This window comes from Plasmodium malariae (assembly GCF_900090045.1).
Source record: "Plasmodium malariae genome assembly, contig: PmUG01_00_27, whole genome shotgun sequence".
NCBI classification, from domain to species: Eukaryota; Apicomplexa; class Aconoidasida; order Haemosporida; family Plasmodiidae; genus Plasmodium; species Plasmodium malariae.
Window position 1 is genome coordinate 103,457 of NW_021638299.1, and position 27,290 is coordinate 130,746.

Here is a 27,290-nt window from a genome sequence, read left to right on the forward strand (position 1 = left end):
TATTTTATTATTTTATTTATTTTATTTTATTTTATTATTTTTATTATATTTTTTTATTTTATTATTTTTATTATTTTTTTTTATTTTTTTATTTTTTTTTTTTTTTTTTTTTTATTATTTTTTTTTTTTTTATATTAATTTTATTTCATTTTATTTTATATATTTTTGTTGTTCGAGCTTCAGAAAAATTTACATAATAAATACGTATGCACATACAAACAAATAATTAAACGGATGTACAAATATAACAGCCATTCACCATATTAACATCATCTGCCTTTGGCACCTGTCCATTGTATTATTTATTAAAATAACATTTGAACACTTTCTATTTTGTTTATTCAAGTCTTGTATAAATGTATTGCCCCAGTAAGATTACCACAATTTAGAAAGATTTAATGTTCATTTGATTTCTTCATTTTTGTTTTAAAATTTGAGTGGAATTATGTAGGTGGTACTTATATATACATGGATCGTACATACGTGTGTGCTTTCATATAAGTGTATATATACATATATATGTGTACTATTGTACAATTGCACAATTGTACATTTTTTTTTTTTGTTTTTTTTTTTGTTAAATATATAATGTGTTTTATAATATACTCCTTACGACTGAATAGTTGTTAACTGACAATTATTTGTGTTGTATAGTAAGTCAATTGTTAATCACCAAAAGATTTTAATTTTACCCCAATTATTATTCCATCTTTTGAAATAATATATTTATATTTTCTTCGGTAGTTATTTTTTATTTTACATAATTTTTATATTTTTATTAATTTCTTTTTTTATTTTTTTCTTACCATACACATTTTTACATTTGTAATTTCAATTAGTAGCTTTTATTGCAAACATTTCATTCGTTTAGCTACTTTTTTTAAAAACATTTTGCTCAAAATATAAAAGAATTTATTTAATTAAAAAAACAGAAAAAATAAAATATAGAAATATTTGCTCGTAAATTTGTACTATTTACGATATGTACAAATATTGATAAACATAAAGGAGTAAAATCTTTTTGTAAGGAATTTCATACAGAGATAGCAGTAAAAACAAATATATACAAAAACACAAGATAGATACAAAAACAAAATAGACATATAAACGAAATAGACGTAAAAACAAAATAGACATAAAAACAGAAATAACGTCAATAATTTACATAAAAGTTTAAATAAAAAAAAAAAAAAAAAAAAAAAACATTAAAAAATGTCAAAATAGGATAAATACGGTCGAAATAGGCAAAAGAATAATAAAAATATCACGTGAGGACACTTATCACCGTGGGAGATACTACTACTTTTACGTTTCTATTTCCCTTTAATAATTCCCTTTAAAAAAATTAAATACAAAAGCATTGAACAATTAAAAATTTAGGAAATTATCATGAACAACGGGGTTGGTTCATGTATTTATAATAAAAGAAAAGAAAATTTTAAATATTACATGAGTTAAAATAACTTCACTTTAATAATAAAAATAAACCTATCATAATTAATGTATTTTCTAAAAAGACACTAACAACTAAGAAATTATTATGTTTAATTTAAAGCATATGTAACAAAAGTTTTACATATATATTTAAAAGAAACGAGACTTACCTGTTCATAAATACATGGAAAGGGGCTTTTTTCAAAAACTATCTAAATATATATATACATATAATAACTTAAGGAAAAAATTAACATTTCACTAATTAGCTAAAAATGTATATATATAATTTTCCCCACAAAACATTTTTTGCACTTAATTTTCGTGCATTAAGGTATATATAAGGATATACACAGAATGTGCATAAAAAAAAAAAAAAAAAAAATATTTACTTAAATTGATAAATCACGAACAGAAAAATCAATATAAAAAAAAAAAGAAAATAAATAATAAATGCACATAATATTCACATATATATATATACATATATTATGTACATAATTTTAATTCTTGAATTCTTAAATTTTTAAAAACAATGAATGTTACATGTTTTTGCATTTCACATTTTACACATTTAAACAGAATTGTACTTGGAAAGAAATAATAAAATGTGTATTAATTTATTAATTCTTACAATAAAATTTAACAATTTTTCAACGGACAAAACTTTTGCAAAAAAAAAAAAAAAAAACAATAAATGAACTTAAAAAATATATACGTGCATATAAACATATTATATATATATATGCACGTTCATTCCCATGTACATTTTTTAGTTTTTCGCTTAGAAGTTAATTTGAAATAGATTACGTATCAATTTCATTGGAGATCCATATAACAGTTTCCCCGCAAGGACGTATGAAAGAAATATTCCAATAACAATAGTAAAAATAACAAATAAAGACGGAAAAGAAAAAATATAAAATACTTCCAATAGAATTAGGAATGTTATATTTACTATTAGGACAATTAACGGTATACAGAAAAAGGCACGTTTAACACTTCTTTTAAGTTTGGAATTAAGATATTGGGTTTCTTTTGCATGTTTTTCTTTCATATCTGATATATCATTTTTAACCTTTTCAATTTTATTTAGTAACGCATGAGCAATTAATGCAGTATTATTGTCCATGGTTTTATCTATTTGTTCTCTAAGGTCCTCCATTGATTTTGAACTACTATTCTTTGTTTTCAATAACACTATTAAATATTTTTGCTTAGGATAAGATGTTTTTTTTTTTCTTAATACTGATTCATCTTCTGAACTACTATCAATATCCCGTCTATCTTTTTCACTATTATATTTTTTTTTTAATATATTACTAGAGCGAGTTTTAAATTTCTCTTGGACTTCTTTCTTATCCAATGGATTTACATCATCATACATATTAGAATCTAATACTTTTTGTAATGTTTTTTTTTCCTTTTCTTTCAAATTTTTTAAGCATTCTGATACAACTTCCTTATGATTTAAATGATAGTTATACTTATCTCTTTGATTATATTTATAATTAAGCAAAAATCCTGGGAAATTCATATCTGATTGTTTTTTTACTGAACTGTTCTCTTTTTTGTTATTTGTTAATACATCTCGTTCAGCTAATTTATCTCTTAATATAACTTCATCAATTTTATCATCTAATTCATCTTTATAATTGCGTTTCGTTTTTTTGTTATGTCCGTTATTCTTTTTACTATCATTACAATATTTATCGAAATATATACCAAGATTTTCCGTGCTACTACTTAAACTACTCTTACTATCAAACAATTTTTTTCTGAATTCACTGTCCAATCCATTAACTTCATTATGTTTTTTTGTTACATTTTCATTCTGTGTTATTTTATAATTTGTCTTTTGGCTGTTTTTATTTTGATAATTCTTCAAATTTTGCTTGACATTATTATTTGAGCCATTCTTATTACCACGCTTATTAAAAATATCATTAGAACTATCTCCTAATGATTCTACGGATGAATTATAAACATCTGCATATGGGTTTTTTACCTTTTCAAAATCTTCATCATCATCATTTTCCTCATCATCATCATTTTCCTCATCGTCATCATTAACATTTTCATAACTATCTACACGTTCTTTATAATTCTTTCCATACTTTTTGTTACCATTATTACTGTTCGTACCTAATAAAGATATAGTACTACCATGACCATTTGAACTATGGATGCGATCCAATTCGTATAAAATTCTAGAAACTCTCATACCTAGTTTAATGTGTAGTTCATTCTGCTCAACATCACATGTGTTATTTGAATTACACTAAAAGGGGGAAAAAGAATTATTAAAAATGTACAAAGATGCAGAGATGTACAAAGATGCAGAGATGTACAAAGATGCAGAGATGTACAAAGATGCAGAGATGTACAAAGATGCAGAGATGTACAAAGATGCAGAGATGTACAAAGATGCAGAGATGTACAAAGATGCAGAGATGTACAAAGATGCAGAGATGTACAAAGATGCAGAGATGTACAAAGATGCAGAGATGTACAAAGATGCAGAGATGTACAAAGATGCAGAGATGTACAAAGATGCAGAGATGTACAAAGATGCAGAGATGTACAAAGATGCAGAGATGCAGAGATGTACAAAGATGCAGAGATGTACAAAGATGCAGAGATGTACAAAGATGCAGAGATGTACAAAGATGCAGAGATGTACAAAGATGCAGAGATGTACAAAGATGCAGAGATGTACAAAGATGCAGAGATGTACAAAGATGCAGAGATGTACAAAGATGCAGAGATGTACAAAGATGCAGAGATGTACAAAGATGCAGAGATGTACTAAGATGCAGAGATGTACAAAGATGCAGAGATGTACAAAGATGCAGAGATGTACAAAGATGCAGAGATATATAAAGATGTAAAAATCGTACAAAAGTGTAGAAAAAATAAAAATTATTGTTTTACTCATAATATGGTAATACCCATGAAAGTGTAATTCTAACAGTATATAAAAAACAAAAATGAAAAATAAACTAACGACAACTTAAAAAATATATACATATATTTAGATGCAATATACATTGATAATCCTTACATTTTTGGTATTTTCCCTTTCCCAAATAAGGAAGGTAAAAATAAAAGCTTTATAATGTACCATTTTAAACTGAATTTATTATGTTTTTTGCGTTAGCAATTTATGACTAGGTAATTTTTTCGGTAATTTATATTTTCTTATAATTATATTATATCCTAAAGGTATATTTTCCTAAAATATTATATATGCATAATTATAAAATATGCATATATATAAATGCAATGTATATATAATATATTATATTATATATTTGTTTACAATTTTTTATTTGTTATTATTATTTTTTTCTCTTTTTATTCATAATTAAAATAAAAGATAATATAAAATGTAAAATAAAAAATTAATAAAATATTAGTACATTTTTTCTAAAGTAAATTATATAATGTATAAGTAATAGTAATAAAAAAAAAAAAAATTTCTAGAACATTTTTGCAAAATTAGAAATATATATTTTTGCATGTAATATATATATATATATATAATAAAATATATCCTATAATTCACGTATAATTCACGTATAATTCACGGTTTTCCATATTTTTATGCGGGGTAAAAAATAATATTATTTTAAAAATATAAATAAAAGAAAGATATTTATACATGTACTACTGGAAAAGATATAACAGGGTGAATTTAAGCATTTTTTTGCAATGAAGGGTTATATAGTACATATATATATTTTGCAGTAAAAAAAAAAAAAAAAAATTAGTTAAACTATTTTTTAATTCTATAGAAGAATTTAAGATATTATTATACATATATTATATATATAAATATATGTATATTTTGTACAAAAATGTAAACCACATTTTATGTACATAAATAATGGAACAGTTTATGTACTTTTTAACTATATGACGATTAATGTATCATTAAAAATATATATTGAATAATTTACAATGAATAATCTTAAAGGGTATATAATATTAAAATCTATGTATACATGTAAAATAACATACATAAAAAAATATGTACTTATAAAAATGTAATTTATACTTTTTTACAATATGAAAAAATATAAATATTACATTTATTATGTTATATACAATAAGAAATATTTTCTATAATTTTCTACCATTTTATATAATTACATAAATTAAAAAAGATACAAAAACTTACGGAACACTATAAAATTTTAAAAACAAAAAAAAAAAAATTAATCCTTTAACACTGAAAATTTTTCATGGAAAAAAATGTTATATTAGTATTTTTTTTTTTTTTTTTTGTGTAAATTTTTCAAAAAAAAATGTAAAATAAACAGATGACACATAAATATAAAGTGTAGCAATAATCATTAAGTTATATAATACTCTTTGTCTGACATAATATTTATGGTAATATAATAAATTATTTTATTTTTAATATAAAAATAATACAATATATATATTATATATATATATATATATAAGTAATGTTAAAAATGATGTATGTGTAAGTGAATATGTTTTAATGTTATGGAAAAATAAAATTGCCCTTTATGTTACCCTCCTTTTATTTTGAAAACATATCAATTTATAGAACTTTCTTAAGATATTTTACAATTTTATTGCGTTACTGTAATATTATTATATGTCCACAACTAGCTAAATGATATGTATAAATTTTGCTTGGAAATAAATAATTATATTTTTAAACATGTGCGAAGGAAAAGTTTTGCTTCTTTATAAAATTATTACATTTATAAATAATAATTTCGAAATGAAAAATATATACATATTCTATATATGTATTTATATAATACAAACAAAGCATAAAAATGGTAATTATTTCGTAAATATTATTATTATATAAAATAGTATTCACAAGTATTTTTTTGATTAAATGATAATAAAATGGGTTCAGTTAGATTTTGTTCCCTACTTTTATCCCCCTCCAAAAATAATTTAACCTATGAGGTTGTTATTTACAACGCAAGCACATAAGAAATGCTTAATGTGAACATGTTCTATATTAAAATTACTCTTATTCGAAAGAAATTGACATTGAAACATGAGTCGTTTAAAAATATAATGTAATATTAACTGTTAATGAGTTTTATGGGCAAATGAAGCTGTACTTGGAATAAAATACTAGTACATTTACCAATTAATGATACACTTAAAGCATTTGCCCGTACAAATATAAATATATAAATATATATATATATATTTATTTATTTATATTTATATTTACATTTTTTTCAATTTTTTTACATGTTTTATTTGTATCCTTTTGTAGTATCCTTTACGGGATATATTATTTATTTTGTTTGCTATACAAAAGAGGAGTTGTATTAGCTTATATATAGGGTTAAGACAACGGACTTTTTTTAAAGGTACGATGTTCTTTTATTTTCATGGCATAAGAATATATAATATATGTGTAAATGATATATGAAAAGAGAAAATCATTGAAAAAAAATTATATTCTCATAATAATTATTTAAGTACGAATAATTTGAACAAAAAAAAGTCATGTATTTAATATATATTGAACACTTAAATTAGGTGGTATATATAATCATATATCAAATTATTTTTTAAGACAAAATGATAAAAAAAAAATATATTTCACGTAATTTTTTTTATACATAGGTAATATAATACATAGGATGTACAATATGGAATACATGAAAAGTTTTAAGAATAATCCATTATTTTCTTCAAAAATAATGAATAATGGATGTAATTTTTGTCGTGTACGTTAATAGTCATATTTCATCTGTATCTTTCCTTTTGAATTATAAATTTTTTCTTTTCTAATTGCTTTTACATAACATTTTACAAATTTTTTCACAGTATATAAAATAGATGCTATAAAAACTAAAAATGGTAGAAAAATGCGAATAAATGTTGATGTAAATAAACAAAAACTTATGAATGCATACATAATCGATAGAAGAACTGGAGTACTAATTTGGGCAACCTTGCTAACTATAAACTGAAGGTTATATACATTATCATTATTTCTTCTATCATCAATGTAGAAAGCACTCATTACTTTATCCTCATACCTCTTATCATATTTCTTTAAAGTTTTACCAATAGAACTTAATAGAGTTTTTCTCTTTTTTCTTTTATATAAATTTTTTCTTGTTTGTTCATGTAACCTTTCAAAACTGTTATAATTGCTATCTTCACCATCATGATAATTATAATAATCATATTCGCTATTACCATATTTTGTTGTCAATATTCTACCCTTTAATGACGAATTTGCATTTCCTTCTCCGCATAATGCTCTCATAACATTTGTATCTACGTGGCAATTATTGTTGTTCTGATTATTCAATGATGAATTAAAGGCAGATGTCTACAAATTAAGAAAAATGTAGAATATAAAAAAAAAAAAAAAATTATTTACTTGATATATTAATATAGTTCCCATATTATTTAAAAAAAAAAAAGAAAAGTTATAACAAAATATTAGGGAAAATAATATATTCATTTTTCATATTACGTTATCGAAATATTTCCACATCCATACTAAAAGGGTAAGGGTAAAAAATTTAGAAAAGATGATTTTTTTATTTGATTTTTCTATCATCATTTTTTTTTTTTTTTTTTAAGTTTTTATATAATAAGGGTAATATAAAAATTATGCCTACGAAAGTATTAATGTTTCTGTTTATAATTCAGTATTATTATTTTTTATTTAAATTTTAAGAGATCTAATATTTTATCAAAACATAATATATTTTATTTATTCTTTAATTAAAAATAATTATTTTATATAAAGAAAATTTAAAGAAAATTAATAATTCAGGAAAATACATCAAAATAATATGTTTTTTACGCAAACTTTTTATACATAATATTATCAAAATAAATACTTCTTAATAACTCAAGCGATTTTAGTTCAACATAATTTAACTTAAAAAAAATGTAATTGTAATATAGAATAATAATTGTTTAATTTAAAAGCATTATATAAGTGAACAATTTATATATATATTTTTTTATTTTCATAGTTATTAATAAAATTTCTGTATTATTTTGTTAGTATAGGAAATTTGGTAAAATTTTAATAAAAAAATAGTAGCTTAAATTTTTGCAAAAAAATTCATAAAAAGAAAAAAAAAAAAAAATTAAATATATATCGTACATTTGGAATATTGTGGATTTTTTAAAATTTATTTAACAATATACAACATAATTCTTCTTAAAAATATATAGATTAACAAGAAAAAGAAGAGTATTCATAATTTATGTAAACATGACGGAAAATTGAATGTGCAAATTTCGAAAATATATGAATTTAACAACTTGTTTAAAATTATAAACACAAAAAAATAATTTATCGATTAAATTTTATATATTCTCTTATTTATTATATATTAATAGATATCAATTGCAGTTCTATTTTTACTAAAAATTTTTAAATAAAAAAAAAAAAAAAAATTATGCTTTCATATATAGTATACAATTATGTGTACAAGTAATACATAAAATTGTATTATTTAATATTATGTATAAATGAAAATATATTAAAGCTAAAAATTGGTACAAATCAAAATATTTTTATTTCATAAATATCCTCCATATTTTGTTTAAAGAGAAGAAAAGAATGTGTAATAAATTATAAATAGGAATAATATAAAAAAGATAAAAAAAAAAAAATAATAAAATAAAGGTAACAGTTTTAATGTACAAATAGGATTAAAGCATATACAGGAATTATAATTTTACAAAAAAAAAAAAAAAAAAAAGAAAAGATAAGATAAGAAAGTGTTCATATAAAATTACTAATTTTAAAAATGATTTGTGAATTATTATTAGTGTGAGCTTTAAAAATAAGTATGTATTAAAGGATATCGTAGCACTTTGTTTTATATATATATATATATATGTATATTTTGTGTTACAGAATAAATCTTTTTTAATATTTTATTTTGTTTTATCATATAAATTATTTATAAAATCCCCCAATATGGTACATAAAATATGAAGTGTATTTTCTAATTATGCCACCTTTATTATAAATCATGGAAATGAAATTTTTTAATTCGTTTCACAAGTTTCTACTTAACATAATGAATTGTAAATTGCAGCTGAAATAAATATCACATATATTTTTTTATCATATATATATATACATAAAATAAAATAGGCGCAAGATATATCAGAAAATATATCTAAAAAAATAGTATATAATAATTGTATTGCCTACGAATAATTAGTTTAATAAAAAAAAAAAAAAAAAGACCCATCCACAGATATTTGAAAAAAAAATTGTTCATATAAAAAATTTTTTATCCAAACATTGTTTTGTATATATTATTATTTAAATAAAATTAATTTTATTTTATCATTTTTCTTAAAAACTTGTCCATAAACATATATATGTGGTTTTCCATTTAAAACGTTTTGAAGTACTTCTGTTTTAAATTGTGCTGGAGTAGTACAGTTAAAAAACTACAAGATATTTATGATGTTTATATATACATATGTGCATATATATGTATGAAAAACTTATATGGAGTATATACATTATATATTTCAAATAATAAACTACTTCATAATATATTTTTTGTAAGCGTGTTTGAACGTGCATTTGAAAATATTTTTTTTATAATGTCTGTATTGCTTTTCATCAATTTACTAGAAATTGTAGATATATTTGAGCATTATTTAATCATAATAATAGTAATAACAATAATAATTACAATAGTAATAATAATAATTTTGTCCTTTTATATTTACTAATTGTGCATAAATAAGGTAATCTATAATATTATGATATATAGTAGTTTGCGGTTATAGTATTATTACAGGTAAAATTTGAACATAAAATATTTAAATTTACTGTTGCTTTAATATAATACATTTTATCTTCATATGTATGAAATACAAATAATTTAAAGAACGTTTACAAAATATTTTACACAGATTATATTATAAAATTTTATTAGTCATAATATATTATATTATATATTGGTATTAGATAATATATTAAAAGCCTGAAAGTTGAGCACAGTTCATCAATAAGTCAGTCGACCAGTCAGTGAATGATTCATTTGCTTACATAATTTTAGGGTAACTTCCTTTTTCTGAAAGGTATGACTGTTTATTTATTTTTATGGCATACACATATAATGTATGTATAAATGATTTTCAAAAAAGAAAATTACTGAAAACAAATAATATTTTCGACACAATTATGTAAGTATGAATAATTAAAACAAATAAAAGTAATGTATGTAATATATATTGAATACTTTAATTAGACTATATATAAAATTATATAACAAATTATTTTTTAAGATAAAATATTGAAAATAATATAATTCGAGTATTTTTTTTACACACATGCATAATATAATACATGCAACGTACACTATAGAATGCATGAAATTGTGAGAATAATCTATTATCTTATTCAAAATTTATGAATTATGTGTGTACTTTTTATCGTATAAGTTAAAAATATTTCTCCTTTATATTTCCTTTTAAATTATATTTTTTTCCATTGCTACTTCCTTTTAAATAACATTTTACCAATTTTTTCACAGTGTATATAAGTGCTACTGTAAAAACTATAAAAAGTATCACTACACGTAAATATGTTTCTGTAAAGTACGAAAAACTTACTATAAAGTACACAAAAGCTGCAAGAGATGGAGCAATAACTTTTTAAATGTGCTTAGCTGCAGATGAACAATTATTTGAACCACTCATAAATTCATTATCATTAATGTAAAGCGCATTCATTACACTTTCCTCATACTTTTTATCAAATTTCTTTAAAGGTTTACCAGTAGAATTTAGTAGCGATTTTTTATTTTTTCCTTTATATATATTTTTTTCTGCTTGATCATGTAACCTTTCAAAACTATTATAACTGTTATCATGAACATAATAATAACTATCAAATATATTATAGTCAGATTCTGTTTCCAATATTCTACTCTTTAATGACGAATTTTCATTTCCTTCTCTGAATAATATTCTCTTAATTTTTGTGTCTAAATGGTAATTATCGATGCTTTGATTATCCAATAATGAACGAAAAGTTTTTGACTAAATATTAAGAAAAATGTAGAAGATTAAAAAAAAAAAAAATTATTTACTTTATATACTAATGTAATTCTTATTTTATTTAAAAAAAAAAAAAAAATGCATAACAAAATATTAGGAGAAATATTAAATTTAATTTTTATATTACCTGATCGAAATATTACCATGTCCATACTAAAAGGGTAAATGTAAAAAATTTAATAGAAAACGATTTATTATTGAATTTTCCTACAATCATTTTTTTTTTTTTTTTTTTTTTTGAAAGTTGCTATATTATTAATGTAATAAAAAGAATTTTGTTTATAAAAGTTTTTCTTTAAAATTCAGTAGTAATATTGTTTATGTATATAATTTAAAGAGCTCAAAAAAAGTTTTATCAAAATTTAAAATAGTTTTTATTGTTTAATTTTAAATATAAAATTATTTTATATAAGTTAAAGTAATAACCCAGTATATGTATTAAAAGATAATGTTTTTATGCAAACATTTTATAGAACAATACTAACAAAACACATACTCCCTTGCATTTTTATATGACGTGGTTTTAGTTCAATATAATTTAACTTCAAAAAAAAAAAAAAAATTATATTATCAATATAATAATTGTATAATTTAAACACATTATTAACATTTTATTTATATATATTTTGTATTTACATAATTAGTATTAAATTTTGACTTTATTTTTTTAGACATACGAATTTGTATAAAATTTAAATAAAAAAATATTACCTTAAAAATTTCCATAATATATTATGAAAAAATAGGGAAAAAATGAAAAAACTTAATTTATTTATTATAACAAAAACAATATCGACTTTTTATAATTTATTATCGTTATGTATGTATTTTAAAAAAAAAAAAAATATTATATGTTAACAATGAGAAAACGAATTTATAGAACATGTATTATGCATGATTTAAAATCCTAATAATGAACTTGCATTAAATAAATATAGCAATACCATATCTTTAAAATTGTTAATAATGAATGTTTACAATAAGATATAGATTAAATTTTTTTTTTTATGTTCTTGTTTATAGTTTATTAATACGTATAATTAATTCTAGCTGTATCTTTTTTAACAGCATTTAAATAAGAATATGCTCTCATAAATATGTCTTATGCACTTAGGTAAGAAGTAATATGCATAATATTATATTAATTAAAATTATTTATAATATTAAAAAAAATACATGAAAACTATAAATTAGAACAGGATAAAATATTTTTATTTTGAAAATAAATTATTCATATTTTGTTCTAAGTAAAAACAAGAAAAAGCAACTAACAATTTATGAATAGTTCGTAATATAATAAAGATGAAATAAAGAAAAAATCTAATAAAAATATATTTTATTTTGAAAATAGATTTATCCAAGTTTAAGAATTATAATATGACAACAAAAAAAAAAAAAAAAAAAAAATGAATATTAAAAGAAATCCTAATATGTCATATATATATTATATATTACGGAAATTTATTTTTTTTAATATTTCATTTTGTTTTATTATATAAATCACATTTCAAATTCCCAAAAAGGTATATAACTATGAAAAGTATTTTTATATAGTACAACCACATAAATAAATATATAAATAAATATATATATATATATATAATATATTTGTTTTTTTGCTATTTCTTAGATAATGCTAAATTGTAATTTATTATTTTATTTAATGCATAATTTACATAGTCTTACATTAAATGTATAATTTTCAAGGAACTATATGTTTTTTAAAGATTTTCTGCTCATATGCATTTATCAGATTTATCTTTTTTTATAATTACATTAACATATACTTGAATATATCGACTAAATATATCATTTATCTTAATTATTCTTTTTGTATCTTATAACGTCAAATTGTTCTGTTTGATTAGGTGCCTTATAATTTATTATAATTGATTAATCAATAATTTATTATTAGCACATATGTTAGGAAATATATTAAAAAAAAGTAAATAAAAATAGTGGAACTTCGACATGTAACAATGAGAATATATATTCATATATATGTACATTTATATATATATATATATATATATATATATATATATATATATATATATATATATATGTATGTATGAAAAACTTATATACATTAAATATTTCAAAATATAGATTCTTTCATCTTATTTTTTTTTACGAAGATACTTGAACATATATTAGAAGATATTATTTTACACTGACTATAATCCTTTTAATCAATTTGTAAAAAATTGTGAAGTATTTGAGCATTATTTAATTATAATAATAGTAATAACAATAATATTTTACCATAGTAATGATAATATTAATTTTGTATATTTATATTTAATAATTGTACGTAAATATGGTAACCTATAATATTATGATATATAGTACTGTGTATTAATGATATGATTACGGGTACATTATGAGAATGAAATTTTAAAATTTACTGTTTCTTCAATATAATACATTTTATCTTCTTACGTACGAAATACAAATAGGATATAAATGTTTACAAATAATTTAGACAAATTCCATTATCAACTTTTATTAGTTCTAACATAATATATTATATTATGTTATATTATATATTAGTATTATATTACATAATATATTAAAGGATTATAAATTAAGCACAATCAATCAATCGGTGAACGATATATTTGCTTATATATTTTTAAGGAACCTATTTTTTTTTTTAAAGGTATGATATTTATTTATTTTCGTGGGATACAGATATAATGTATGTATAAATAATTTAAAAAAAAAAAAATAATTGTTCAAAAAGAATTATTTTTTCGTCAAAATTATTTAAATATAAATAATTTGAGGAAACAAAAATAATGTATATAATATACTTTGAATTCGTAAATTAGGTGATATATAAAATCATACGACAAATTATTTTTTAGGACAAAATAATGAAAAAAAAAAGAATTCAAGTATTATTTTTATACTTACATAATATACACTACAGAATAAATGAATTTTTAACAAAATTCCATTATCTTATTCAAAATATACGAATTGATGAGTGTTACCTTTATCACATCAGTTAAAAATATTTTTTCTCTAGCCTTTTTTATAACATATATTTTTTTTCATTGCTAAGGGTTTTAATATAACATTTTGCTATTTTTTTTAGAGTATAAACAACTGTAAATATAAAAACCATAAATGATATCACTAAAAGGATAGGTATTGATGAAAAATATATACAACTTGTAATGAAGTATACAAGTACTGCAAGTACAGGAGAAATAACTTTAAAAATATTACTAGCTACAGATGAAAAGTCATTTGAAACGCTTATAAATCCTATATTATTACTGAAAAACGCATCCATTACATCTTCCTCATACTGTTTATCATATTTCTTAAGAGTTTTTACTATAGAATTTAATAGAGATTTTTTATTTTTTTTTTTATATATGTATATTCCTTCACGTTTATATAACTCTTTAAAATCGTTATAATTATTAGTATAATCATCATAATAATTAACATATGGTCTATAATAATATTCTGTTTCCAATATTTTACCATTTAATAACGAATTTTCATTTGATTCTCCGCGTAATATTTTCATAATTCTTTTGTCTAAATGGTAATTATCATTATTTTGATTACCTAATGATGAACCAAAGGCAGTTGATTAAAAATTAAGAAAAATGTAGAAGATTAAAAAAAAAAAAAAAATTATTTACTTCAAACATTAATATATTTCATATTTTATTTAAAAAGAAATATAATACATAATAACAAAGAATTAAGAAAAATATTAACTTTAATATTTATATTACCTGATCGAAAAATTGCCACGTCCATACTAAAAGGGTAAATGTAAAATATTTAAAAAATAAGTTTTTGTTATTTGATTTTTCTACCATTATTTTATTATTTTTTTTTTTTTTAAAGTTAATTTTTAATAAATGTAATAAAAAAAATATGTCTACAAAATAATTTGATCAACATTCCATAGTATAATTTTTTATTTATATTCTAAGAGCTATAACGTTTTATTAAAATATAAGGTATTATACATATATTTTAATAAAAATTATTATTTTATATAAGAACAAGTAATAATAAGTGAATTTACATTAAATAAAAATCTTTTACATAAGCGTTTTACACATCAATATTAACAAAAGGTATACTTTTAATAACTGACCTGATTTTAGTGCAACATAATATAACATAAAAAAAAAATATAATTACAACAAATAATAATTGTATAATTTAAAAGCAATACGTATATCAACAATATATATGTATATGTATTTTTCATTTACATAATTATTAATAAATTTTTCTCATCATTTTATTAGGTGTTTATGAATTCGGTAAAATTTAAATAAAAAAAGAGTAGCTTAAAAATTTGAATAAAAATCTATGGATAAAAAAGAAGAACGAAAAGAAAAACATAATTCATATAGGAATAGAGTACAAATGTTGTATAATTTATAATGCTTACTTGATAAGTTACAATTTAATTCTTTTTAAAAATATATATATTATCAATTAGAAAAATAATGTATGCAACATATACACGTGATAGAAAGATGTATGCATGAACATTGAACATACATGAATTTATTAATATATTTAAAATTTTAAACACAGAATAATAATTTATAGATTAAATTTTATGTACACGCTTATTTATTATATACTAATATATATTAATTGCAGTTTTATTTTTATCAGAATTTTTTAAAAAAGAGTATCCACTTATGTATTGCATACACCTAATTATACAGTGATATATATTATTCTATTGATATTCTGTAATAATAAAAATACATTAAAACTAAAAATTAAAATACGGTAAAGTATTTTTATTTTAAAAATACCCTATTTTGTTCTAACAGTAGAAAATAAGCAATAAAATATTAATAGGAATAATAAAGATGAAAAAAAAATAAAAATAACAATTTTATTCTGTGAATCGAATTAAGACATCATGAAATTAAATTAAAAAAAAAAAGGAATAAGTGCAAATAAAATTACTATTTTTAAAACTATTGTATTAAAATATTTTAAGGATATTCCTTAAAAATCATTTAATATTAAAGGAAATCCTGACAAAATGTTTAATATATATATATATATATATATATATATATATATATATATATATTATGTATTGTGGTTATTTATCTTTTTTAATATATTATTTGGTTTTATTTTATAAATTAATTATAAAATTTATTGAATTGGTACGAAATATGAGGAGTATTCTTTTATAATATCATGTATGTATACATATATATATATAAGTTAAAAATATGAGAATTAATTTTTTATTTTATTTCACAAGTTCCATCTTTCATAGTGGATTATAAAAATAACACATATATTTAAAACAACTATATATAAAAAATAAAACAGGTACAAATAGAAATTAAAATGTTTTTAACAAAATAGCATATATAACAAAAATATTGTTTATGGATATCTATTTTGATAAGAAAAAAAAAAATATCCATCCGTAAATATTTGAAAAAAAAAATTAACTATTTAAAATTTTATATCCAAATATTGATTTGGTAAATTATCATTTAAATAAAGTTAATTTTATTTTATCATTCTGTTTGAATACTTGTCCTTAAAAGTATATATACGTCTTCGCATTAAAAAAGTTTTGAAGTTCTGCTTCATATTGTGATTGAATAGTACATTTTAATAAGTACGAGATTTTTATGATATACATATATATGTATATATATAATAATCTTTGTTATTAGTTTATAAATAAATGATACTTTTGTATTTTTTTTTAAACTATTTTCTAAAGGCAGTTTTATCATTATCTATGATTGAAGTTTGGGGAATATTTGGATTTTCATTTTTGATTTTCAGAAATAACGGTTCATTTAAAGCATACGTTTATTTATTTTACTTAAGAGAAGGATATATAACTAAGGAAATGTTTCCGTTTTGTAAATTCTTTTAACTATATATATGTTTCAAATTTAAAGGTATTTTCATAGGCTTATCAATTTAATCATTGAAATAATTTATATATACACACATATCTATATCTATATCTATATCTATATATATATATATATATTTGTTATTTTTTTAGTACAGCTAGATTATAATTTATTATAATATTTAATGAATAGTTTATATAAACATATATTAAATATATTATTTTCACGGTACGATGCGTTTTTGAAAAAATTTCTGTTTATTAGAATTATTGGCATTACGATTTTTCAAATAAAATAGTTTTCTAACTATGTTTACAATATATATATGAATATCTCAACTGATCTACTCCACTTATCGAAGGTGTTCTTTTAATTTTTTATAATATCATATTGCTGTTTTTATTATGTGAATTTCGATTTATTTTAATTGATAAACTATGAATTTATTATTAGTGCATATATTGAGAAATTTATATAAAAAAAAATAAAATATAAGTGCTGGAATCTTAGTATTTAACCTTGAGTATATATATGTATGAAAAATTGATAAACAGTATATACACCAAATACTTCATTATAAGGACACTATCTTGCTATTTTTTTTGATAAAGATGTTTGAACATACATTTGCATATGTTTACTTCCCGTAACCGTAATATTTTTCAGCATTTAATTAAAAAATGCGATATATTTGAGAATTGTTTAATAATAATAGTAATAGTATTAATAATAATAGTAATAGTAATAGTATTAATAATAATAGTAATAGTAATAGTATTAATAATAATAGTAACAGTATTAATAATAATAGTAATAGTATTAATAATAATAGTAATAGTATTAATAATAATATTAATAGTATTAATAATAATAGTAACAGTATTAATAATAATAGTAATAGTATTAATAATAATAATAATAATAGTAATAATAATAATAATAGTAATAATAATAATAATAATAGTAATGATAATAATTTTGTCCTTTTAGATTTGCTAAATTTGAAAAAATATTATAATCATTAAAAATATGATCAATAGTACTATAAGGTTCTAGTATTATTACGCGTGAATAGTAAACATAAAATATGTAAATTTAATGTTTTATTAATATAATACGTTATATCATCATACGTATGAAAAACAAATAAGATATGGAATAATTACAGACAGTCTAAAAAAATTCTAATATAAAATTTTATTAGTTTTATTATACGATAGTATATTATATTATGTATTTGTATTATATTTCAAAATACACTGAAAATCGAAAAGTTGAGTACAATCAATCAATTATTTATTGAATGTTCCATTAGTTTATTTATTTTTAAGGAATGTATCCTTTTTTAAAGGTATTATGTTGATTTATTTTAGTGGAATACCTATACAATGCATGGGTATATTGTTTAAAAAAAAAAATAATTGTTCAAAAACAATCATTTTCTCATGACAATTATTTATGTAGGAATAATTTGAATATATAAAAATAATGTATTCAAATATATTTTGAATACTTAAATTAGGCTGCATATAAAATCATAGAATAATTCACTTTTTAAGATAAAATATTGAAAAATATATAATTCGAGTATTTTTTTTATACACACAAAATATAATTCATATAACATATGCTAAAGAATAAATGAAGTTTTCAGAAAATTTTATGATCTTATTCAAAATTTATGAAATAGTGAGTGTTATTTTTATCGCATAAGTTAAAAATATTCCTTCTCTAGCCTTTTTATTAACATATATTTTTTTTCATCGCTTAGTCCTTTAACATAACATTTGGCTATTTTTTTCAGAGTATATACTACTGTTACTATAAAAAATAAAAGTGGTATCACTATACAAAAAAATGGCGATGAAAATAACTGACTACTTAGAATAAAGTACATAAACCCTACTAGAATTGGAGTAATAACTTTAAAAAAATTCTTAGCAACATATAAAAAATTATCTTTGCCTCTTAAAAATTCTTTATCATTTCTGAAAAATGTATTCATTACATATTTCTCATACTGTTTGTCATATTTCGTAAAACCTGTAACAGTAGATTTTAATAATGATTTTTTATTTCCTCTCCTATATAAATTTATTCTTGCCTGATTATATAACGCTTCAAAATCAATATAATCGCTATCAAAATTATCATAATTATAATTATATAGACTAAAATCATCTTCTGATGCTAATATTCTACCTTTTAATGATGAATTTACATTTCTCTCTATACGTAATGATCTTATAATATTTGTATCTAAATGGCAGCCATTGTTACACTGATTATCTAATGATGAACCAAAGACAGTTAACTAAAAATTAAGAATATTTAAAAGACTTAAAAGGAAAAAATTATGTACTTTATATATTAATATAGTTCTTGTTCTATTGAAAAAGAAAAAAAATTATACATAATAACTAAAAAATTAAGGAAATTATTAACTTGAATTTTCATATTACCTGATCAAAATATTGCCACGTACATACTGAAAGAGTAAATGTAAAATAATTAAAAAAAAAGTTTTTATTATTTAATTTTTCGACTATCATTATCTTTTTTTTTTTTTAAAGTTGCTATTTAATAAATATAATAAAAAATATATGTCTACAAATGTTTTTGATTAATATTTAATAGTATTGCATTTTATTTATAATTTAAGAGCTAGAACATTTTATCAAAATATACGATAGTTTATATATTCTTTAATTAAAAATAATTATATTATATAAGCACTAGTAATAATCATAGAAATTACATTAAATATAAATGTTTCACGTAAACGTTTTACACATCAATATAAACACTACTCATACATTTTATAACTGACACGATTTTAGTTGAACATAATTTAATATTAAAAAAATATAATTACATCATATAATGGGTTTATTATTTGAAAACACTATATGTCAAAAATTTATATACATATTTTTTATTTACATAATTGTTAATAAAATTTTCATATTATTTTATAGTATAGAAATTTGATAAAATTTATATAAAAAAAGAGTAGCTTAAAATTTTACATAAAAATTTACTGAAAAAAAAAGATAAAGAAAAAAGTTTAATTCTTATAAGTACAGAGTACTAACATTGTGGTTTTTTTAAAATTTTATAATCACAAATTAAAATATAAATCTTTTTAAAAATATATAGATCAACAATAAGAAAAAGATTGTATTTAACATATAAACGTGCTAGAAAGTTCTAAGAGTGAACATTGAAAAAATATGAATTTAATAATATACTTAAAATTATAAGCGCAAAATAATAATTTATAGATCATATTACATTTATTATTATATTTATAGATTAACAGTTATTATTAATTTCAGTTTTATTTTTATTAAAAAATTTTAAATAAGGGTATCACCTTATAAATTGTATACACTTAAGTATACAGTAATTCATAAAATTCTATTAATTAATATTATATGCATAATAAAAATATATTAAAACTAAAAATTAGAACAAATTCATATATTATTATTTATTGAAACTAAAAATTAGAACAAATTCATATATTATTATTTTATAAATATCCTTACTTTGTTCTGAGAAAAGAAAAAAAGAAGCAACAAAATATAAATAGTAATAATGAAAAAAAAAAAAAAAAAAAAAAAAGCAAGGTAGCAATTAATTTTATTCTGCAAATAGAATTAAGCCATATTTAGAAATTATAATTTAAAAAAAAAAAAGAAAAGCAAAAGTTCAAATAAAATTACTAAGTTTAAAACTATTATATTAAAATATTACTAGGGTATACTTTAAAAATCATTGAATATTAAAGAATATCCTAACAATATGTTTTATACATATGTATTTTATGTATTACAGTTATATTTTTTAATATATTATTTTGTTTTATTATATAGATTAATTATATAATTCAATGAATGAGTATGGAATATGAGAAGTATTTTATTATAATATTATATATATATATAACTTAAAAACATGCGAATGAAATTTTTATTTTATTTAACAAGCTTCAACAATATATGGTGAATTATAAATTGCATTTGAAAAAAATTACATATATATATTATTTCATCTATATGAAAAAAATAAAATGGGCACAGATAGAACTGTATATATTTCTAAAAAAACAGAATATATAACAAAAATATTGTCTACGAATATCTATTTTGATATGAAAATAAAATACCCATCGGCACATATTTAAAAAAAAGAATTGGCTATTTAGAACATTTCTTATGCCAACCTTTCTTTGTATACAATATTATTTAAATAAAATTTATTTTATTTTATCTTTTTGTTTAAATACTTGTTCATAAACATATATATGGGGTTTTGCATTAAAAATGTTTAAGTTCTTCTGTTTCATATTGTTCAGTAGTACGTTAAGTACAAGATTTTTATGATATAAATATATATGTATATATAATCGTTGCTGTTATGTGACTATAATTAAATAAACTTTTTATATATATATTTTTTTAAATATTTTCTAAAGGCGGTTTTACCATTTTCTATAAGTTGAAGTTTGGGAAATATTTGAGTTTATATTTTTGGTTTTCAGAAGAAACAGGTCATTTAAAACATACGTTTATTAATCTTTCTTAATAGAAGAATGTGCAAGCAACTAAGGGAAAGCTTCGGTCTTGTAAATTCTTTTAACTATATATGTTTTAAATTTAAAGGTATTTTCATAGGCTTATCAATTTAATCATTGAAATTATATACATACACACATATATATATTTTTTTTTTCAATTTTTTTATTAGAGATATATTATAATTTATTATAATATTTAATAAATAATTTATATAAACATATATTAAATATATTATTTTGGAAGAACTATGCGTTTTTAAAAAAATTTCTGTTTATAAGCATCAATTAATTTCGTATAAATAGATTTTCCAACTATATTAATATATATGTGAATATCTCGACCAAATTATTCCATTTATCTAAGTTATTCTTTTTAAATTTTATAAGAACATATTGTATTGTTTTATTATGTGAACTAATATTTAATGTAAATGTCAAATAATGAATTTATTTTTAGTACATATATTTGGAAATATAATAAAAAAGAGAAATATATAATATTAGTGCAACTTCGATGTGGAACATCGGATATATATATATATATATATATATATGTATGAAAAAATAATAAACCAGATATATATTTAAAATTTCAAAATATGGATACTTTCTTCCTATTGTTATTGACAAAGATGTTTGAACATATATTTGCAGATATTTGTTTACAATGATCATAACACATTTCATCAATTTATTTGATATTGTGATATATTTTCTCATTATTTAATAATAATTATAGTAATAATAATAATTTTGTCCGTTGCGATTTGCATAATTTAAATAATTATGAAAATCCATAAAAATATGATAAATAGTATTAAAAGGTACTGGTATTATTACGAATATATTGTAAACATAAAATATTTAAATTTACTGTTTCTTTAATATAATACATTTTATCTTCATATATATGAAATATAAGTTAGTTATAAATGTTTAAATATAATTTAGGTAAATTCTATTATCAAATTATATTACTTTTATTATAATATATTATATTATATATTAGTGATATAGCTTATAATATATTAAATGTTTAAAAGTTGAACACATTCAAACAATCATTGGTTAAAGATAACGTCTTATATGTTACATGGTATTTTGCGTTTTATTTTTTTGAAAAAAATAAAGCGAAGTGAAGAATTTTTTTTCCTTAGTAAATCTTTTATTGTATATTAAAATCAATAAACATATAATAACAAATTACTGTTTTCGTATTAAGCCTTTTTTAATACTAAATATTTTTTTAAGTTATATATAATTATACGCCGTTTAATTAGTCCATATTTTAATTAATATAATTTGTATGCTTCTATGGAAGAATTTTTTGTAAAATGATGAATATATATACACATATATATATATATATATATATAATATTTTAACAATATCATAATTACAATTACTAAGTTGAAATCCACTATTAGATTAAGTGTTCTAAAAATTTTTCGAGTGTTACCTTACTTTTTTTTAATTATGCATTCACCTTCTTTTATTCATATATATATATATATATATATTTTTTTTTTTTTTTTTTTTTTATATATTTATTTTTAGCCTCTTATGGCTTACCTTTATCGGAAAAATTATTTTTTATTTCTTGTTATAAAAAAAGAGTGTTACAGTAGCTTATACAATCTTAAGAAAATGTACCTTTTTTTAAAAGGAATAGGTTTCAACTAGATTCGTGCTACATGGAAATAAATTAATGCGTACAAAAAATTTAAAAAGAACGTACAAAAGTAAAAAAAAAAAAAATTGTTCTATTATATATCATTCGAATAATTATACATTAATTGTTTGTTAATTAAATATGCTGCCAGAATCATTTTTTTTGATAGTATATTAAATATTAGTTGACGTACTATATTCGCAATTTCCGTTTTATTTATTTTTTTTTTAAATTAGGAATATCAACTTTTAGTTATGTTATTTGTACTAAAATGTTATAGTAGAAAAATATTATTAAAGAGGATTTCTTATAATTAAATATTTTACCTTTCAAAATTAGAATATGGAAATATATAAAACATCAGTATATTATATACTTTTGTTTGTTTATACTTATATGATCATGATTATTTATGTTTTATTTAATTCACATATATTAATACTCGATGGATATTTTATGTGACGAAGAGTTGGAATATTTTATATTTTCATTAGAATCTCCTTAAATACCTTATCAATTCTACATTTTAATTATCTTAAAGGATAATAAAAAAATTCTTTCTTAGTTGAGTGTACATAAATGTTTATATAATTTCTTTTTGTGTGTTTAACTTCTGAGGTTAGTATTGTTTAAGGATTACCAGTACATGATACGTATGAAATGTAGAACGATGGAATAAATTTAGGAATTAATGATACTCATTGTAATGACTTGAATATATCAGGAAAGCAAAACGAAAATGATAAAGAGATCTTCTTAAAAATTGAAAATTATTTAAAATATTTTCGGTGAAGGAGTTCATAAGAATAACATATGATGATCATTGAACACATTTTACTTATTGATTATATGGTACAGTAAGAAAATAGATTAATATCAAAGGAAAAGTTATTGGTACTATGCCAATTTTTCTTATAGTTTTTGATATAGTTTCTGAAACTATTAATAAACCCACAGGATAATTTTTTTTTTGTTTTATTTAGGATCATACTGTTTTAATGAATACAGATTACGGAAAAATTTGTACGATTATTTTAGAAACTGTGATGAAGTTAATAATTGTAAAAATATCCACCATAAAAATATTTGGAAAATGTATTATATATATGTTGGATATTTTAGTAATATATATATAAAATAAAATATAAATGGATAACATGCCTTTTTTTTTCATTCAAGTGTTTATACAGTATTGCAAAAATTATTTCAGATGTTTTAAAAATTATTGTCCGTGTGAACTCTTATATAAATTATTATGCATTGATCATTTATCTAATGAAAGAAAAGAAGATATATTTTTGCACATATAACCACTGATCGTGACATTATACCTTCAAGTTAAAAAGGAGCAAAAATTGATATATGATTCTTTTTATGTTATTATGTTAGTTGCTTTTAGACTGTTATATTTATTTTTTCATGTTTTTCATTTTTTATAAAGCTTATATAAACTTAATTAGAAAAATATAAATATTTTGTGTTATTATTTATAATTTATGGTTCGTAAATGCTTTAATTATAATGTAAATATATTATTTATCCGTTATAATTTTAATTTATAATATTATTTACACTCATTGGTTCTTTGTTATATAAAAAGTTATTAAAGGAAAAAGTATTAAGAAAAATACATGTTTAAAAATTATGAACATACACTATTAGAGGACATATTAGAAAAATTTCACAAGTTATAACGAAATAGGTTATTACACATAGATTATCTCCGCATATGCCCCTTATTCTTTTAATATCAAATGAAATATAAACTCTTTAGAATAAATATATTAGGAAGCATACAAATTAGAATTTAACTCCGTAATTATATTTTATAAAATCATATATAAAACGTAGAGAGAAAGGTATATTCAAAGGTAGTAAGTTATTATATTTAAAATTACATATGATAATTAGGACAAAAAAATAAATGATGAAGCTCAGAACTAAAATAGAAGCAAATAAAGCAATGTGAAGGTCCTGAAAAATAAAAAACATTGGAAATGTAAAAGAGACGTATAAGAAAAACTTACTAAAATATTAATAAGATAAGATGAACATATAAATAGAAATGAATATATACAAATGAAATAAATTGTGAAAGCAGAGAAACAAATATGAATTAGTAACTTAGTAGAAAGGGGAAAAAAGCTTATAAAATTAAACTATATAAGGATATCATATATATTTTAGGGATATGGAAAATATTTTTCACTTTTTTGCTTGTATGGTGAACTGTAAAATGGAAAAATGAGGTTTATAGAAGATTTTTTCAAGGAAAAAAAACAAAAATATTTGAACTTATTCAAAAAGAAACTAGGATGGGGAAGTCGATAAATAGCAACATTTATTATGGATATTATAAATTGTAAGAAAGAAATATTATTTTAAAGAAAACTCACGAGCAAATAAACTTATATTGTTGTTTAAAATTATTTATGTTAGAAATTCATTTACATAAAGGTTGTTATATATAACATTCGAGGAATAATTCATATATTTTTTGAAGGGGAAAGTTATTCCTTACATGAGGAATATGAAAAAATGAACTAAAAATTAGATATAAGTATTTAAGTATATTAATGAATGGGAATAAGGATGTAATTTATCTTTATTATTATCAATTTTATTATGTAAAAAGAATTATATTTTTAAAATAATACACTAACAAATAAAGGAAAGAATTAATAAAAAAACTAATATTGAAATAATTAGACTTTAATGGAAATGTTATATGTAATATGCTATACAACTTTTTTTTGTGAAAATAATATTATAAAAATAGGCGTTAATGTGTTTAAATTATGAAGAAGTTAAATATATTCTGCATACTATAGATATTTTAGAAAAAAAAATGTCAATAGAACACTAGAAATAAAATATGTTGTTGCTATTATAGAAAAAATAGAGATACGACTGTGTATTATTTATCATTTGAAATGTTAATTACGGAATAATATAACTTCGAATGCAGATATTAATGGATAAATCACCAAGAGTATAAGTGAAAGCAAGTATTATTTAAAAAAAAAAAATATTAAAAATGTAGAAATCAATGAAGAATATACTGATAAAGTTATGTATTGTATATATATATAATTGTTTCATTACTTGTATAATATATTACTAAAATACTCCACATCAGTTCTGTGTAAATTCATTATATTATAATATATCCATTCAGTTATATATGAACAACAATCAATAGAAGAACTCACTGTACTCAAAACGTCAGGTGAATTCTTTAAATTAGTTGCAATTTTGGAGCAAATCAATATAATTTGGTCGTTACCATCCAGCAAAATTATCTTATCACAATACTTAATACAAGTGGACACATATATTTCCTTGTTGCTCAATGTTTCATATATATTATATACAGACAAATTTTATAGGATATAATCCTGATAATTAAGGTGAAAAAATTAATTATATATTAACATTTAATTTTCATTTTCAAAAAACATTTTATACAGCTTGATAAAATATTGTATATTAAAATAAAGAGTTATAAAAAATGTTTAAATAAAAAGTGATATATAGTATACACTGTCATGATTTTCTTGAAGAACTGAATCAGTAGTTTTTGAAGGAAGGAGTCAACATTCATCTGATATTTTTTAAGAAC

General features: G+C 19.7%; 5 protein-coding genes across 5 annotated transcripts; all 5 read right to left on the reverse strand.

Moving 5' to 3' along the window:
- Positions 1 to 2,218: 2,218 nt before the first annotated feature.
- Positions 2,219 to 4,561, reverse strand: PmUG01_00051800 (Plasmodium exported protein, unknown function; the record flags this gene model as incomplete). Its single annotated transcript, XM_029004245.1, has 2 exons — positions 2,219 to 3,715; positions 4,499 to 4,561. The coding sequence occupies 2 exons, from the start codon at positions 4,559 to 4,561 to the stop codon at positions 2,219 to 2,221; spliced, it is 1,560 nt and encodes a 519-aa protein (XP_028859050.1).
- Positions 4,562 to 7,180: 2,619 nt separating this feature from the next.
- PmUG01_00051900 (Plasmodium exported protein, unknown function) lies at positions 7,181 to 8,026 on the reverse strand (the record flags this gene model as incomplete). Its single annotated transcript, XM_029004256.1, has 2 exons — positions 7,181 to 7,789; positions 7,937 to 8,026. The coding sequence occupies 2 exons, from the start codon at positions 8,024 to 8,026 to the stop codon at positions 7,181 to 7,183; spliced, it is 699 nt and encodes a 232-aa protein (XP_028859051.1).
- Positions 8,027 to 11,109: 3,083 nt separating this feature from the next.
- Positions 11,110 to 11,666, reverse strand: PmUG01_00052000 (uncharacterized protein; the record flags this gene model as incomplete). The annotated part of the gene is made up of 2 exons (XM_029004267.1): positions 11,110 to 11,496; positions 11,658 to 11,666. 2 exons carry the CDS (start codon positions 11,664 to 11,666, stop codon positions 11,110 to 11,112), a joined length of 396 nt encoding a protein of 131 aa, XP_028859052.1.
- Positions 11,667 to 14,554: 2,888 nt separating this feature from the next.
- Positions 14,555 to 15,061, reverse strand: PmUG01_00052100 (uncharacterized protein; the record flags this gene model as incomplete). Its single annotated transcript, XM_029004278.1, has 1 exon — positions 14,555 to 15,061. The coding sequence occupies one exon, from the start codon at positions 15,059 to 15,061 to the stop codon at positions 14,555 to 14,557; it is 507 nt and encodes a 168-aa protein (XP_028859053.1).
- Positions 15,062 to 19,128: 4,067 nt separating this feature from the next.
- Positions 19,129 to 19,966, reverse strand: PmUG01_00052200 (Plasmodium exported protein, unknown function; the record flags this gene model as incomplete). Its single annotated transcript, XM_029004289.1, has 2 exons — positions 19,129 to 19,728; positions 19,877 to 19,966. 2 exons carry the CDS (start codon positions 19,964 to 19,966, stop codon positions 19,129 to 19,131), a joined length of 690 nt encoding a protein of 229 aa, XP_028859054.1.
- Positions 19,967 to 27,290: the final 7,324 nt, after the last annotated feature.